The sequence below is a fragment of the Seriola lalandi genome, unplaced genomic scaffold, assembly GCF_002814215.2.
Source record: "Seriola lalandi dorsalis isolate HSWRI2012SDOR001 ecotype SW California unplaced genomic scaffold, Sedor1 jcf7180002054885, whole genome shotgun sequence".
Lineage (NCBI taxonomy): Eukaryota > Metazoa > Chordata > Actinopteri > Carangiformes > Carangidae > Seriola > Seriola lalandi.
In genome coordinates, this window is record NW_019525437.1 from 3498025 (window position 1) to 3515152 (window position 17128).

A 17128-nucleotide genomic window follows, 5' to 3' on the forward strand; every position below is an offset into this window, starting at 1 on the left:
CAGGACCAGAATTTTATTTATTTTTTATATCGATGTATATTTATCTTTTGACTGTTGAAGTATTTTACCTTTTTATTGTTATTTCCTGTTAATATGTTATTGGATACTCCACCAAAAACCAAGCCAAATATCTTGTTAGTAAAAACGTACCTGGCAATAAACCTTATTTTCTGATTCTACCTTAGTGATGATGTCATCAGCCCTTCTTCATGCTGCTGTAGCCTGACACCCATGTGTCATGCAGTATCCCCTTGCCTTCATATTTTATAGTTAAATAAAAACATACTGTTTGTATAACCAGTACTCATAATTGGTTTCAGTGTTATCAACAATTTTAACTATCAACAATAAATGCACATATAAATAATAAATTATAAGGAACATGAGGAAAACTACAGTATGATTAATACATTACACCTTTAATGTTGTGTAATGAAATGTTTTTTTTTAACTGTAGGTTTAAATGTTTAACAGTTTTTATGGTTGTGTGGTAAAAGCTGACATGCTGGTTCTTGAAAGACTATGGGAGACAGGTGCTGGTGGTCAGGTCAACTAGCAGCTGTCTATGTAACTGGGTTATCATCTGCCTGCTTCTGTTTTATTAGACATCAGAGACTTCAGCTCTGTTCCAGACACTCATTGTACAGTATGCTGCTTTTCATGTCTGAATAACAGCGTCTGGAACATTCCGCAGCTTTGAATGTTTCTCTATTTGCAACTACCAATCTTGTTGGTATGTTTTTTACAAACAAAAAGGTCACACTACATGAAACACACAGGATGTGACAATACTCTTTGTTTAGATATTTCCTGTGACAAACACTAAATAATCCAAAATAATCCAATTGAGTGTGTGCTAAATATAGCACAAGTGGGATACAAACATTTGGCCCGGGGCACACTGTTAAACCCGACAGCAACAGGCACCAGTGTGGCCAATTAGCACAGACAGAGAAGGTAGAGGGACAGGAGGGCGACAGAGGAGTGAGGGAGGATTCAATGTCAAGACCCAAGACTAAAAGACTGAGCTCACTAATGGAAAGGTCAGGAGAATAACACACGACGGTGATAAACACAACAGACGATAACGAGACAATCCGGTGAAGAGGCTGGTGCACGGGAGAAACCTGTGTGCTGGAAAGTCTCATTCCAAAATGTTTAATCAGAGAGTTTAAGTAAAGCTCAATAATCACCCAAAGTCAGTTTAGTTTTTAAGCAGAAACTAAGATCTTGGTGTATGTAAATCTTTGTTGTGACTGAATGTATCTGTCAGCGCCTTGTAGAGTGACACATAGAAGGGTTTTCTGATCTGACCGGAGCAAAATCGCTGCTCTGTGCCTTCCAAAACTGTTACAAATCACTGTTGGGAAAGTACATACTTTTTATGATCAGAAAGTGCTGTAGTTATGGTTTGGTTATGGTTTTAGTTAAAATGACTTAGGCAGCACTGACTGGCAGTAGGAAAACGAGAGACAAACCTTGTGTATTAAAGACCGCTCCGATAAAAATCAAGTGTTTAACCTTGTTAACATCCATATGATGTTTTTATATAATACAAGATAGAAGAAGATATGATGAGTGAAATAGTCATCAACACCATGACTGAGTGTTTCCACCTTGAACTGCAGTGAATCAATGACAGTCTCATAACAAGACTGCCAGGGTCTCATGAGTCACAAAGCTAAGGAACCAATCCTGTCAACTTGTGGGAGGGGGGCAAAATAAACCTGAAACCTTGTCATTACAGAGAGAGAGAGAGAGAGAGTTTAGCATTAGCACAACCGCTAACACTGTGTCAGCACCTGTCAGTTACAAGCTAACAAACAATATAAATGGATAATAGATGCTAACTGCGCTAACTGTTCTGATCCGTCTGCTAGCCTCTGATGTTTCCTCCTCTAACCATCTTGATGCTATCTGCTCTTTAACCTGTCCACCTGGAGCAAGCAGGTGGTGGGCGGGGCACAAGGCCTGATCCAGATTTATCAGTCAGGGAGAAAACCATGTTAAACAAAATATTAGTATTTTTAGAAAGTTTAAAACATGTCTGGAGAGGAACTTTGAAGTCCGATGTTTCCCAAAGTTTTGTTGTAAATGGTAAATGGACTGATAGTCTTATCAGCCACTCAAAGCGCTTTACAATGGAAGCCACATTCACTCATTCATACACACATTCAAAAACTGATTTGGGGTTCAGTATCTTGCACTTTGAACTTCAAAAGTGTCCTTGGGAAGAACTGGGAATCGAACCGACCCTCCAGTTAGTGGACAACCCGCTCTACCTTCTGAACCAAAGGACTATCCATTAGAACCTTGTGGCTCTTTAACGTTACATTACATGAGGGCTTTGTCAATTAACGTAAATGTGTTATTTTGAGAGATTTGTTGAAACCTCTGATGCTGTCGTTTTTATTTAACAGAACAGAATAACCCTTTGGATTGTCTGACATGACGTGGGGGTCGTATTAGCTCACTCAAATATTAATTTTAATCTAAATTTAAATATATTCTTAGTTTATGAACTTAAAAGACATTTATGTTAGTCAATAAAAGATCAAGGAAAAATCAAGGGGTTTGCAAACTTTATATGGCACTGTGTATTTGTCCCAATATCATAAATCAACAATATTAAAATTATATAATTTTAAAGATGAATATTGGAAAACACAATTGTTTTATTGTGTAGTTTGTTGTTAAGAAATTGTGCTATTGTGTTTTAATATCTTTCTTTCCCTTTTCCCCCTTTCCTTTCTGTTAATATATTTTTGATTCATGCTGTTAATTTGTTTTTAATGTATTGATTTTATTTGATTGATTTACTAATGTTTATTTTGCATGGATGAGGATAGCTAATTTACAATACTCATCATCGACCACGCTGCTCTTTTTAGGTAACAACAAACAAGGCAGACATTTTTAAAACCATAATCTGTGTCTTTGCTCTTTCCTCATATCCCCCCACGCCCCCTGTTCCCTCCCCCGCTGTATCTCTCTCCCTCTCTCAGTCTATCATCCCTCCTCTTGCAGAGACACATGGCACTCAGGCATTCCACTCGTTCCATTATAACAAGCCACATTCCCTGGAACACTTCCTCTGCTCTGTTTCTGCTTGTGGTCCCTGGGTCCCAGAGCAGACCACCGCCCCCCCTCCTCCTTTGCACCACACACCCTCTCTTTCCCTCAGCCACCCGCCCGCTCGCCCCCCCTCTCGGGTGCTTATCCCTGGACATCTGTGGCTCCCACTGCAGAGAGCCACAAGCAGCCAGACCTTCCCACTGAGGTGTTTTTCTCCTGACCTGCCTCTCTGTCACTGACACTGGATCAATCAGCCCCAGTCTCCTGGTGGGTGTAAGGAGGAATAGAGCATCCAAACACCAGGACCCTAAAAAGACACACAAACCAGAGGACGGAGAGGGGAAACCCGGGGAGACGGGCTCCATCACACCCATGAGAGACATGGGGGGAAAGGAGAAGAAGATTTTGGTGATTGCAAATGTCCCTAACTACCAAGGGTGAGTTTCTTGCCAACATGCTGACAGTTGAATACAGGAAAGTATCTCTGTATTTTCACCATCCCAAACTGGGACAGTCATTTTGTTGACCTGCCTACATTGAATGTTTGTGCTGGTCTTCAGAGATGCAAAGCAATCTTAAACCTGCATAATGACCATGTTTTGAATTCTAACACCTCTTTTCCTGTGGTATCAGTTACATCCAGTGCAAGGTGCCGTTTGTCAAGTTATCCAGTACGCTGATTAATTAAGTTTATTTTACTCTTTGACCGAGTTTAGCTTGAAATTATATATTTTTTTAAACTAAACTTTTTCTACTTGTGTTTTAAATATGTTGAATTTAAAGACAAAAACCTGAAGTTTCGTTAATTTCGTTCTGATATTTTCCTATATCACATATCATATGTAATATTCCTATTTATCCTACATCACAGTCATGGTTGTCGAGTAGATTTCTGTGCAATAGCTTCACAAATTGAAGAAAAAAAATAATCGATTTTCCTCAATAAAAATAAAAGTGAGAGAAAAATCTAAATGATTAAAGGTTATTGAGTCCAGTGCTGATTCATACATAATTTTTGTGCAACTCTATCTACTGTGGACTAAAATAAGGGCTGCTTTGTTCTTGGCGAAATGGAAAAGTACATTGGGTGGAAGTTCTACAGTTACACTCTTCTGCCGAGGCTGCTGAGTTGTTGTCAGCGTGAAGGATTGGAGGGGCTGTGGCCACCGAATATGTCTGTTGGGGCACAAATGAGTGTGTATATCTGTTCATAGTGTACAGTGCATAGTGTATGTGTGTATCTGTGTGTGTGCTTATGTTAGTTATAGTAGTGTGTTTGTGTGGCTACGGTGTGATGACTGTGCAGAGTTTGTGCATTTTCTAGGAACCCTGTGGCGAGCTGCTGCACTCGTATGTACTCTGCATACGTGTTTCATGCGTGTGCATTGTACATGGCACTTAAAGCAGAAGTTCAGGGTCGCCCGGGTTCGGTAACAATTTGGCTCCGTCGTAAGAGAACACCCCGAGTCCAAGTATTTGCATTGGACACTCTGGAGAGCAAAGGTGATGATACGTTGATCAGGACTTGGCTGTGGCAGCGATGAAAGCTGCAGCGAGCTGGCAGCCTGGAGAGGAGGGAATGTCGAGTTTAGACAGAAAAAAAATAAACCTGTTGAACACTTGATATTATAGTGTCATGCAGTCAACATGTTTAATATGATCCCTATTAATTTGAAAAGTGCCTGCAGTCACTTTAGTATCATTACTAATGAAGGAGTGTGGGATGGGAAATATGTTCAGTGTTTCCTTTTTTTTTTCTGGTGGGCGAGTTTGCAGTTGAACAGTTTGTCCCCTGAATTTTATATTTGAACTTTATTTTTATTTGCCTGATGTCAGACAAAAGACAGATTTGGTTGGGTGACAACATTCTGAACTATTCTATTCTCTTTTCCATACACACACACACACACACACACACACACACACACACATTCACCTCCCCCACATTCCTATGGTTTATAGGATTTGATGGCTGTTTCCATACGACTACTAAACCAGGACAGCAGAGGCCCCTGAGAGAGAGATAGCACCCTGGGGTGAAGACTGTCCATTCGAGATCACCCCTCCTACTCAGGCCATCTGGGACCAGATCCTCTGTCTCTGGCCTGATGCTTAAAAAAAGCCCCTTAATCTGCCCTGTTGCTGTTTTCGTACAATGCTCACATGTAACAAGCAAACCGTAGTAAAGCTAGGCCTTGGATTAGTTACGCACTTTTACATAAGTACGTACTATATACATGCACGCATGCACACAACACAAGCAAACAGGCATACAGCAGACTCTGTGTCTCCCCTCACCACTTCATGTTATCTTAGCTAGAGCGACTACGATGTCTGTTTACCTAGCAGCGGATACACAAAGCAGAAGCTGGGACACTTTATAGGTTCTCTTTTCAGAAATGTTGACTCATTGTGCAATATTTAAGTTTGGATTATTATTCTGCTGTGTGAATGCATCATTTATAGACCTTTTGAAATGTGGAGATGCGTACTTTTTTTATGAATTCTAAAATCTTGTTTTAACCCAAAAAGCCTAAAAACAAGAAATAGCTAACCTCTGATGAAAGGGAAAGAAACCCCTCCAAGAAATTCAAAACTCTTCTTATTTAGATATAAACATGACAAAGTTAGTTACCAACACAAACAAGAGTCATCTGTGTTGTTTGTTTCTGAGGTAGGAAGGCAACCCTCTCACTGCGACCAGCTGTTGATAATCAAGGAATAGCGCAGTTGCGTAAGCTAACTTCTCGCTAAACCACATTTTCTATTTCTACATGTGTTAAATACACAAGATACGAAGTGTAAATACACAAGCTTAGGAGCTGTTTGAAATCAGCTTTCACAGTGGAGGGCTCGACGTTTCCCCCTGCATCCTCTTTGAGCCAAAGACTAGATCCACAGATATTAAACAGAATTCTTGAATGTGTGAGTAAACTAAGCTGAAAATATTCTGGCTCAGATTTATGCAAAACTTTCATTCCTCTTGAGTCTAACTGCAAAAAAACCCCCCAAAAAAAACACGTGTGAACTTCCAGTAAGATTCGGCTCTTTATGTAACACAGAAGGTTTTTTTTTTTTTAACTGTAGGTCAGGTTACAAAGTGAGGACACATTTTTCTTCATGGCTGTCATATTTTCACCTAATTTATTTTCTTACTCCCTCTCTAGCACCATTTTGTGTCCCTGTAATCACCTGAGAAAGAAGAGTGACACAGAGCAGTGTGGTGTTGTCACCTGCTGCTACTGTCTTTCATTGTGTCTCTGTTTTTAACACTCTCCATTGTCCCCCAGCTTGTACCTCGCACAATTATCCTGCCACAGTAAACCCCCAGCTATGTATAGACTTTGATTCAGCATTTGACCACAATCCTGAACATAGAGAAATAATTTCACAACACCCAAAACATCTTGATGGTCTCTCCTCCTATTAGCATTATTTTCATAATCAACACTTATCGTGCACATATTTCTATAGACAGACGGTATAAATAGATTTTCAGGTTTGCAGTGGCATCACTGTGCTCTTGTGGCACATTTGGCATTTTAGTGGGGGATTTGAATGATGCCAACCCCCCTCCTTCTTTCCCTCTTGCTCTTTTTTCATCTAAACATACACTCATGGACTCACACAGTCCTCAGGGTCTCCATGATTCATTGCTACTTTAAGAGTTATGAGACACACGCAGTTCTTCCTATCGGTTACATGGAAGGATTATGATGGAGAAGACAGATAGGGACCCCCCTGCCGTTTTATAGAAGGGGATTACAGAGGGCCGCCAAGCAAAGTAAACATACACAAACTACAGCATTGCTTGGACAGTGACAGGCTCGCTTCTTGCACGCATGCACACATAAAGCAGAGCCGCATACCATACGCAGCACTTACAGGGTGGTTAAAGTAACAACTGCAACGAGTCGAAGGGACCCCAGTGGAAAGCAATTTATTCCTCTTTAATTCCTGTCTGCCCGGCAACAAGAATTGTAGCACCTTCTGCTTCTTAATGGTTTTTCACCGATGGAGGTTTTCCATTTTTGGTGATAGCGCGCCCCCCTCGACCCTCGACCTGTACTACAGAGCACCCAAAATAAAGCCCTTTAAAGTGAGTGACCCAGGGTCAGCCGAAATGCCCGGAGCATCAGGGGGTGCGCCATCTCAGTTCCAGCCAACACCGTCAAAACAGGTGTGAGAGTTCTTGAAAGGCCGTCTTTAAAACACCTAATTTAAAGGAACAGGCTGGGTGGCGGTCAGGTCAGACAACTGTTGTGTCTCACAGTGAGTGATGGAAGGACTCAGCTTCTTTACTTGAGTAAAAGTACATGAATGTAAAAAAAATGACTTATAAAACTAGAAAAAAATAACATGTATTACCACAAGAAAATGTACATTGTGGAGAGTGTTCGAGTATTAGGGCCACATTGAAGAAAAAAAAGAAACGTGAAATTCTGAAAATAAGTCTTAATATTGCGAGAAAAAACACATTTTTTTTGGCTTTTTATGTCTTTAATGGATAGTACAGTAGAGAGACAGGAAATGGGGAGGCAGAGTGAGGGGGAATGACATGCAGTAAAGGGCCGTCTGATGCGGGATTCGAGCCGGGGCCAACTGCAGCGAGGACTGTAGACTCTATATATGGGGCGCCTGCTTAGACCACTACGCCACTCGACGCCCCACTAACATTAATATTTAAGAAAAAAGTTTTATAGAATCAGTTTCGTCACCAACTTTTCAAAGTTTCTCCTTATTTGTGAAACCTAAAGTATAACTTCACAGGATGCTCCATGTTCCTTATTTTAAAGCAGGTTGCTGCTCTTCTGATATTTCCCCACTAAAACATAACAGAACTTAAAATTACAACTCTACCTCTTCCCCTCAATTTGGCCCCAATACTCCGTTATAATCCCTCTGAAAGTCCTGCGATACATGTAGTGAAGTAAAAAGTATTATAATTGCTGCTACAATGTAGTACATAAACAGTATAAAGATTTCTACAGTGTAGTATAGTCTTGTACCTCTGCTTGCAGTTGTCTATTGCACTTTAAAACAACTGACTGCACTGACATAAATAATTGCACTTCGTGCCATATTGGTTTGGATACGGTTATTGGCAATATATCCCAAATATAAACTATATTGTTGAGCCATTGGACTGTTTCTTGAGGCCGCTGCAGTTGAAATCTGTGTTTGTTGAACTAATCATAAAAAATGTATTAGTTTTATATGGAGTCTGGTACAAAATACCTGCTTTGTAAAGAAAATCAAATGACAAATGTGTAATTTAATTATTAAAGTGAATGTATTGTGATGTTTAACGTGGTCTGTAGGTTACATTTTACCTCTCATGGTAATGTAGTCCAGAAATTCTGCAGGGGAATGCCTCATAAAAAAAAATAAAAAATACAATATGCCTTGTGGAGTTGACAGAGATTTTCTTCATAAAATGATATAACATTTCCGGTCAAGAATTCTAAAATATCCTGTCATGAATGCATTATCATACCAACGTCTACCCTGTACCCTGTACTTTGTTACCTTCTAAGGTAATAGTTTTGTTAAGGGATGCACAGTTGGAGATCTGCAGACTAAACCCATTCATTAACATCGTGAGGAAAAAAAAAAAAAAAAGTAAAACCCAAATATAGAATTTGAAGTTCTGCCAACTGTAAATAAATCAGCGAATGTAAAAAGACCAACATAAGGAGCAGTGACAGGTGCACCCCTGGCCACTCTTTTGATTTTAGCACTGGAGTTGAAATCCAACCCTGAGAACTGCCTCTGATGCTGAAGAACAGCCCTGGCTGCTACATAGAGTCTGCACCGAGAGGTTCATGCACTGTGCTGAAACTACAGCCATTCTCTGACCTCTGTAATTGTCAAGCTAAGGCAGGACATTTACACTCTGGAGGTATAAATATCCCCAGTGATCTTCCATGACTCCCCCAGAGGCTCAACAGGTAGAGCACAGCAGAAAGCCAGCTGTCGCTCGCAGGCGTCAGGCCGGATTTCTCCACCACATCATCAGTCATCCCATTTGGATCTGACACACTGCTGCTCACTGGAGGGCTGGATCAAAGCGTATGGAGCGCGCTGCTATTTCAACAACGTAGTTCAGAGTTGGGCAACAGATTAGATGAGAGATTTTGCTATACTGTTTATAACAAGGTAGTCATTCCTTTAATATCACTGGTTGCATCAGGCAAGTGAAAGCAATGTTGCAAATCAGTGAACAGGATTGATTCATTTCATCATCAGATTTACTGACTTCTTCCATCAATTTGTTGTACCACCTTGATTTTTCTGGTGTTTCTGGTTAATTTATCTATAAATACTGTATTTTCCCAATCAAATGTTTACGCGATTTATTGTCTCACATTTTGAAACTGGAGTTAGGACAATAAGACTATTTTCATAATCAATGAACCTGCAAATTGTTTTCTCAATTAATCACTTGCTCTTTAAAAGCAGTTATCAAGACTGTTTTCAAAAGTTGGTGGTGCTAAGTGGCGCTTTTATTTGTCCAAAACACAAAGATATTAAGTTTACTTTCACGTAGAACAAAGAAAAGCAGCAAATCTTCACAATTTAGGGGCTGGAGCGAGATAATGTTTGGCACTAGAGGCACTAACTTCACTCCAGCTCTGATAGTAGTAAAAATCACCTGAATGACCTATTGAGAAATTAATCAGTTAATAGTTTAGTCTATAAAATGTCAGGAAATTTTGAAAAATTTCCTTTTCCCCTGAGAGTTCAAAACCAAAAGATATTTAATTTACAAAGATTTAAATCAGAAAGAAGCAGCAAATTCTCACATTTGAGAGGCTGGAAGTAGCGGTTTGGAAATCTTTACAAGTCACAAATTACTTTAAGTGTCAAAAAAGTGTTATTTCCCTTTGACTGATCATCTCAGCAGTAGATTTATTCCATGGTGAATGTAATGACATGTTTTAGGATAAAGGTTCATAATGTTGTTGTAATTCCAGGTCAGACAAGAAGACTTCCTGTAATGACTCTGTTTCTAAGAAGAATGGAAAGCTCTTTCCATCAGCAGTACCACCACCCATACCCATGTCCCCCATTGTCGAGAAGATGGAGGGGCTGAAAGAGATCCGCAACCGTAGCAACAGCCTTCGCCTGGGGCGACTGGCCTTCTACCGGCACCTGGAGAAGGTGGAGACCATGCGCTGTTTCTGGGAACTCAAGCACGTGGAGCTGGAGGGAGGCAACAACCAGGTAACGAGCACTGCCTCTGTTCTCCTCCTCTCTCTCTTCATCCACACACAACACTACACTCACTACCTGAGAATCCAATTAGATAATTAAATAAATTAGTGATCACTTGACTTGACTTGGGTCTTTTGGGTGACTCAGCTGACATCTGCCTCCCTGCCGCCATATTTGATTTGATGTACTCAATCAAATCTCAACTTTCTCATTTATTAAAAAAACAAGTTGGAGTTTTTGCAAGAAGAATCTTTTCTCCAATCAAAAATTAATTAAACAGCTGCTGAGTGATTTGCTAGAATTTCTAGGTAAATTATGGAGGTGAGACTGCGTGAGAATGACTGTGTCTTTAATAATGTTGTGCCCCCTGATCGCAACACTGCCATGACTTAAAGTTTAATGAGCAGTGTGCAGGTGGGGGGGGGGGGGGGGGGGGGGGGACACGACACATACTGTACAGAGCGAAACAACATACTGTACAGCAGACATGAGTTGGCAAGTACAACGTGCCCTGACAGGTCAACAAGCTCACTAGAGGGAGCTGCAGATCTTTTAATGTTTTTTTTATTGCTTGTTTGAACCTCCTCAACTCACAGCCTGTCACACACACACACACACACACACACACACACAAACACACATACATACTTACATAAAGCCACAGACTGAAATGAATGTTTGGCACTTAGTCAAGGACACACACACGGATCAAAATACCACAAGATGGCGCTCTGGGGCAGCTTGCTCTGCTCATTTAGAGAATGAACACAGAGCAGGGCCTCTGAACATATGAGCCACTGTTAATGTCAAGAGACCAACAAGAGATAATATTAGATGTTAATTTTAAGAGTTTCAGAAAACAGGTAATCTAAAGGTAATCTTAAACCATTAAGCTTATTTTTTATTTTTAAATATTTATATTAAATTATACAGAAGGACAACACTTTCAGTAGCTACATTTTCATCAAATATAAGTTTATATATAAAATATGAAGTGATGTACAGTACAACCCCAGATACTTAGGCTCTATATCACCTGCTGCTGTTGTAGCATTGAAGATTGTATGTTAACTTTTTCAATTTGGTGGCATTTGATGGCCAGAGATGTGGAGTGGTAGCACATGACACTCTATCCAGAGTCCATGTGTACACAGAGATGGGTTGGGTTTATGCAAGATGCAAATTCAAGACCACTTTCATTTTTTAATGTTGGGTTACACTAAAAACGACACTTTATTTCACTTTGTAAACAGCCTGAATCTCATGATATGAGTAACTTGACATTTTTATTATATATATATCTTATTATTTTATATAATAAAAAATATTAAAATACACAGTTTAACCCCTGATATAAGACCTTTAACTGGCATGAAAACCTTTTCACAACTACTGTATGGTCTCCACAGCTGTCTGATCTCAGGGTAGCTTTAACTAAGTGTAGAAAAGCTACACAAAGTGTTTGCATTGTGAGCATTTGTACTTTATGTTGCGTACTTTGTTGTATATATTTTTTGTCTTGTCCAACTGTAAATCTACAGTGACCACGGGACAGCGCTCAGGGAAATGTTTCAGTGATAAACATAGAGGCACCATATGTAATTTAATATCCTCAACCTATCATAGTGCACAGACTCACTCTATCACCTTCCTCTCCATCTCTGAACTCCGACCTCAGCTGCACCTTTTCCTCCACCACCTCTCCTTCTATTTATTTCTCTTTTCTGTGTTTCTGTTCTCTATATTCAGCCATGAGCTAAAAACTGTTCTACGTGTTTATCAGGAGCACGTCAGCCCAACAGCTTCATTACGAACGCTGCCACTTCACTTCTGCTCCGTGCAGAGGTTCTGCTCAGGTTGCCACTAGGGAATATTTTTCCTCCCAGGGGCCCTGCTCTATAACCTCTGTGACCCTTGGATCCCCCCAGCTGTTGCTGCTTGTTAAATAAAGCTAGCTTTAGACTGTTGTGCTACTTTAAAGAATCTATGAGGGAATTTTATGACAACCTAAAAATCTTTTTTGAAGGGATAAGAAAATGTTCACCTTGGTTTATTTTACTTTTTTTGCAATGCTTAAATCAAAATGCCAATGTCCTGTAACTATAACCACACTTTTTTAACTTTCTTTAATATTATATTATTACACATTTCTGCATGTTTCCTGAGGTTGTGAATGGATGGAAACCAACACAAAGAAGAACCCAAATAACTCTTATCATCTCTTAGAGAAACGTGTAAAGGCACCAAGGTTAAAAGTCCTTCATGCTGCAAACCGACGAGTTTAGCAGGGCACTGGGGGTGGGGGTGGGGGGCTGATCTGCCTGAGTGCAGTCGTCGCATTCCACTATCCTGTATAAATCATCAGCTCCATCCAGACAGATAGTTGTCACTCACACAGAGATACTCACAGTCCAAAAAGGAAACTCTGCTGACAGCACCAATGGAGTGGATCTCTACATGTTTGTCTATATATACAGGAGGAATACACAAATGGGGTTTTTGTTTTTAGTTATTAATTTTCAATATCAGAATTTTGCTAAACATTTAGCTTTCTTTAGCCCAGCTGTGAAAACATTTTAAAAGTCATCCTTTCTCTCTCTCTCTCACATAAAGTGGACATACTTTGACCTGTGCAGCATCTGTCCACAGAAAAGATAAACTTAGCACCACACAGATGCAGGTGTTTGTTTACAAGCGTGAGTACTTGTCTACTCATTTGCCATTGTGTGCATTTGCAAAGATGCATGCACACAAATGTGGCTGTTGAAGCGACTGCCTGACAGATATACTTAGGAGCATGCACGTATGAAGTGCTGTGTCTGGAGTTAAAGGATACTGCAAGGGTCTCACTAACATGCCAGCAGCAGCAGAAGGCATCTGATTCTGCGTACAGCAACGACACCCTGAACCCAACACCACCTGTCCCGCTCTCGTCTCAGAGACGGCATGTTCTCTCCTTTTTGGTCCCTCGGTGGGAGGCACGGAGGAAGCCGGGTGGCGGGTGAATGGGTGGGTGGCTGGGTGGGCGGGTGTCTTGACGGCAGAGAGCTCCTGTTCTTGTTTTGAGTCCGTACTGAGCAAGAGATTGAGGATTCAGTGCAGAGCTATAGGAGCCCGACTATTTGATAATCAACACCCGCTGTGTCGCCCTATGTCAACAACTTGCTGCCCGCCACATGAGACTCCTTCGCCACAGGTGGCAGAGAGGCTGAGATAAGACAAGACAGCCCGTGCAGGTGGGCAACAGGGACAGGAAGAGGAAGACATCCATCATGGAGAACTTCCTAAGGGATAAAGACATTTGGATATTAGGGAGTGTGTGTCTGGTGGCCACTTTCCTTTGGCGACGGCTGTGGAAATTATTTTCTGTCAAGAAGAGGGGAAGCACCACACCATCAGACTTACAGGTAATACAGCAGGAGAGGAGTTAGTGCCAAATGAATCTGGGAACATGCCAGAGGGTCTTTTAAGAATCAACACACTGTTGTTTTTTGTAGCATCCGAAAGGTGACAAATTAATAAATGAGTGGAGAAACATTAAGAATGCAGATGCTTCCACACAGGTGCACTGCATGGTACAATTAAGTAGCTAATATCCCATCATGCTCTGTAGCTGCTTCTGATTTTGTGTCTAGATGGCAAGAGGAAAATATCTAAGTGACTTTGAAAGAGGGTTCATTGTTGTGGCTGGTGTTTCAATAGCAACAGTTACTAAAGTGACGTCTGCATTTAGATCTATGGGGTCAGACACAGCGAATATTTGATGCTCGTGCATTAGTGCAATATGTAAGGGAAAACAGAGGAGCAGCTCTTCCTCAGGTGATTGAAAATGTGAATGTAGGACGTGATGATCCACAGTTAAATAGAGAGGGTTGTTATAGAAAAAACAACCGGCACTGATCCACACAGAGATGTGGAAAAAGTGACATGATCAGATCAGTCATCCTTCACCATATTCTCCACAATGTGTGACGTACACCAAGAGTACAGTACAGGTCTGAATGCTTGACCCCTACCGTGAGGTTTTGAGAGGGAGGGGGTCACTGCAAATCAATACAAAGATTGTCTGAGTGATCGCCTTTATCGGATGATGAAACATTTCCATCCTGATGGGGGTGGCCTCTTCCAGTAAGACAATGTGCCCACCCATGGGGCATGAGGGGTCACTGAGCAGTTTGATGAGTATGAAAATGATGTGAAGTTTTCTACTTAAGTATGACATTTAAGGTTTAACTTCTCCTTAGCTAGGGGAGTTATTTAAGGGTGTTGCACAGAATCTCTTAAAAAGGTTTCCTTAGTTAAGGCATTTGCAGCAGTGAAAGAGATTTGCATGTTTCCATGGAGACTGCTGATTTGCTGTCATTCACACTTGTGATACCTGTCATCACTGTTGGGAATAAACTCAGCCATGGTGCAGTTAAGACAGAGTCAGTGGTACCTTAAGTATTTTTTCCTTATTTTGGTCACTAAGGTCTTTTGTGCAACGATTTATATTTTAAGGAAATATTAACTCAGAACATAAGGAAAGTCTTAACTTAAGGTGTTTTGTGCAACCGGCCCCAGAGACTTGTAGAATCAAGGCTAAGAAGCACTGAAGCTGTTCTGGTGGCACATGGTGGCCAACATCTTCCTGACACACTTCATGTTGGTTTTGTCTTTAATTTGTCACCTGTGTAGCGGATTGTAGATTTATGGGAGAGGCCGACAAGCTGCAGGTCTACATGAACCGGAAATTAAGTAATGTATGTTATCATTAATGCTGTTTCATTGCCAAAGTGATGTAATCTAGATGGTTCTGTTTTCTTGTCATTTTGACCGATTTGATCAAAGCTGTTATTGGTGTTCGCTGCCTGCGCCATGCTTGTTTGTCTGTCAGGTAGCAGGACATATGACAAGCCTGACAGCATGTTAGAACGAAGCTCCACAGAACAATGAACAAGCAACCAGGTTTAGGTCTGGCTTTCAATCTGGATCCAGGAATTTAAAGGATTTCTAAACATTTTCACCATTTATTCCTGAAACATTACAATTGTTTGAATTGTAGATCCAATTATTGGTCATCCTGGACACGTGTCGTGTCAGCTTTGTCTTAATAACTTTTCACTCTAAAAAGACTTATTTGAAAAATGTTGAAATAGTAAAATTTATCAGCTGATTCATCTCTGGCATCTGTAACCTTTCTTGCTGTTGGATTTAAATGCTGACGTGCACTAAAAATGTTGCTTTGACAAACCAGTGCAACAACAATAGTCTTTGGCAAGTGAAGCCAAGATTTCATCCATTTCTGTCTGGGGTGGTGTGCGGTCAGTGGAAAAGATTACGTCATCTTACATGCGTCACACACTTGTCACCAGCAGTGACATCTAAATTCTGTCCAACACTACTTAACTCTTCCACTCTATCCAGACAAGCCAGTGCCCTCTACGCAACGCATACCGTGTCTAGTATACACCACTTTATTATGTTAACATAATCCAGCTGGAAGCAAATGTAATTGACTCCTCATAAAGTGTGAGAGCTGTGGTGCTTTTCAGCAGTTAAAGCTTGTCAGTGTACACTCAATGGATTCATTACTCTCTCAGTCTTGTCTCTGCAGAGAGTAGGCTGATTACAACTATTTACAATTAGATCTTTTAATCATTTCTGCTACCTTCAGGGGGGCCATGGCTCAGGTACCATGAGCAGGTACCTGAGCAGGTTAGTTGCAGATCCCTGGGTTTGTGGTTTTATCCCCAGCTCCCCTGAACCCAGGTTGTGTTAGGTTTAAAACTTATGCCAAATCAATAAGAATGCTGCAATCACGTTTTTTCCCGCCGATTCTGATCTATGAGTGAGATCGGCCAATCCACAGCTGACACCAGTCATTTTTGGCATGCATTGCAGATGGCATATGTTATATCAGTCTCACACAACGCTGACTATACAGCACACAGCGCTTCTCTGAGCCACAGACACCAGAGTACTAACCACAGGTGATCGGTTTTAAGGTAATCGTGACTAGAAGCATCAATTCTGATCTGCTGATAACGTATCTTTAATGTTAATCGGCCGATAATGATCGGTGGCCGATCAATCAGGGCATCCCTTCAAATCAAATATGTGCATCCACTGTGGCAACCCCTCACAACAACATCATCATCTCTACTACATTTTAGACAAGTTAAGTTCAAAGGTGTCAACATGTTGTCATGGACAGGTTTCAATCTTAAAATAACAGCTGAGACTGATCTGAGGGGATTCAAAGAAAAGTTTGAACTTCGAATCAAAACTTTCTGAAACCTGGATGCAGAGCAGGTTAATCTGGGTTAAGTGAGATCTGTCCAAGGTGCTGAAACAACCCTGTGTCTCAGTTGACTTCACTTTCCTTCCTTTAAATTCTATTTCTGTAACCGTGTCTCATTCATGACAAATGCCACTGACCTGAACACATGTCGGGGCATCTTCAGCTGAACTGGGAGCATCCTCTTCCTTTTTTTTGTTTAGCCATTTTTTTTGAATTGTTTAAGCCATCTTTTATTCAAATACAGTATTTGAATATGGATTCAGCATTAAATGCCAAACAGATTAATTTATATATAAATACTATAAACACAGTGGTTGTTACGATTTGTTTCTTTAGTTTGCTTCAAGGTGGATAATACAAGAAAATATGAATAAAAAATAATTAAATAATTTTAGAAATAATAAAAAATATGCAGTAAACATAATAACACTTAATTTCCAATTCATGAAGTCAAACTGGTGTAAAAAAAAAAATTGTATTCTTTAAATACGGACACTGAATTCTTTTTATAGAGACATGATGCAAACAATGTTATTGTTATTTCTATTACTA

The 17128-nt window shown here is 40.4% G+C and overlaps 1 protein-coding gene across 2 annotated transcripts in view; it reads left to right on the plus strand.

Moving 5' to 3' along the window:
* The first annotated feature begins 3276 nt into the window (after window positions 1-3276).
* The window catches only part of mylk4b (myosin light chain kinase family, member 4b), a 34233-nt gene continuing 20381 nt past the window's right edge, over window positions 3277-17128 (plus strand). The window contains exons 1-2 of one of the 2 annotated variants that reach the window (XM_023428913.2): window positions 3277-3512; window positions 10053-10302. In XM_023428913.2, coding sequence (XP_023284681.1) covers window positions 3448-3512; window positions 10053-10302 — 315 coding nt within the window. In that variant the 5' untranslated portion in view covers window positions 3277-3447. Of the gene's footprint in view, window positions 3513-10052; window positions 10303-13357; window positions 13701-17128 lie in introns of those variants that run through there. The other variant, XM_023428914.2, reaches the window with a different exon arrangement.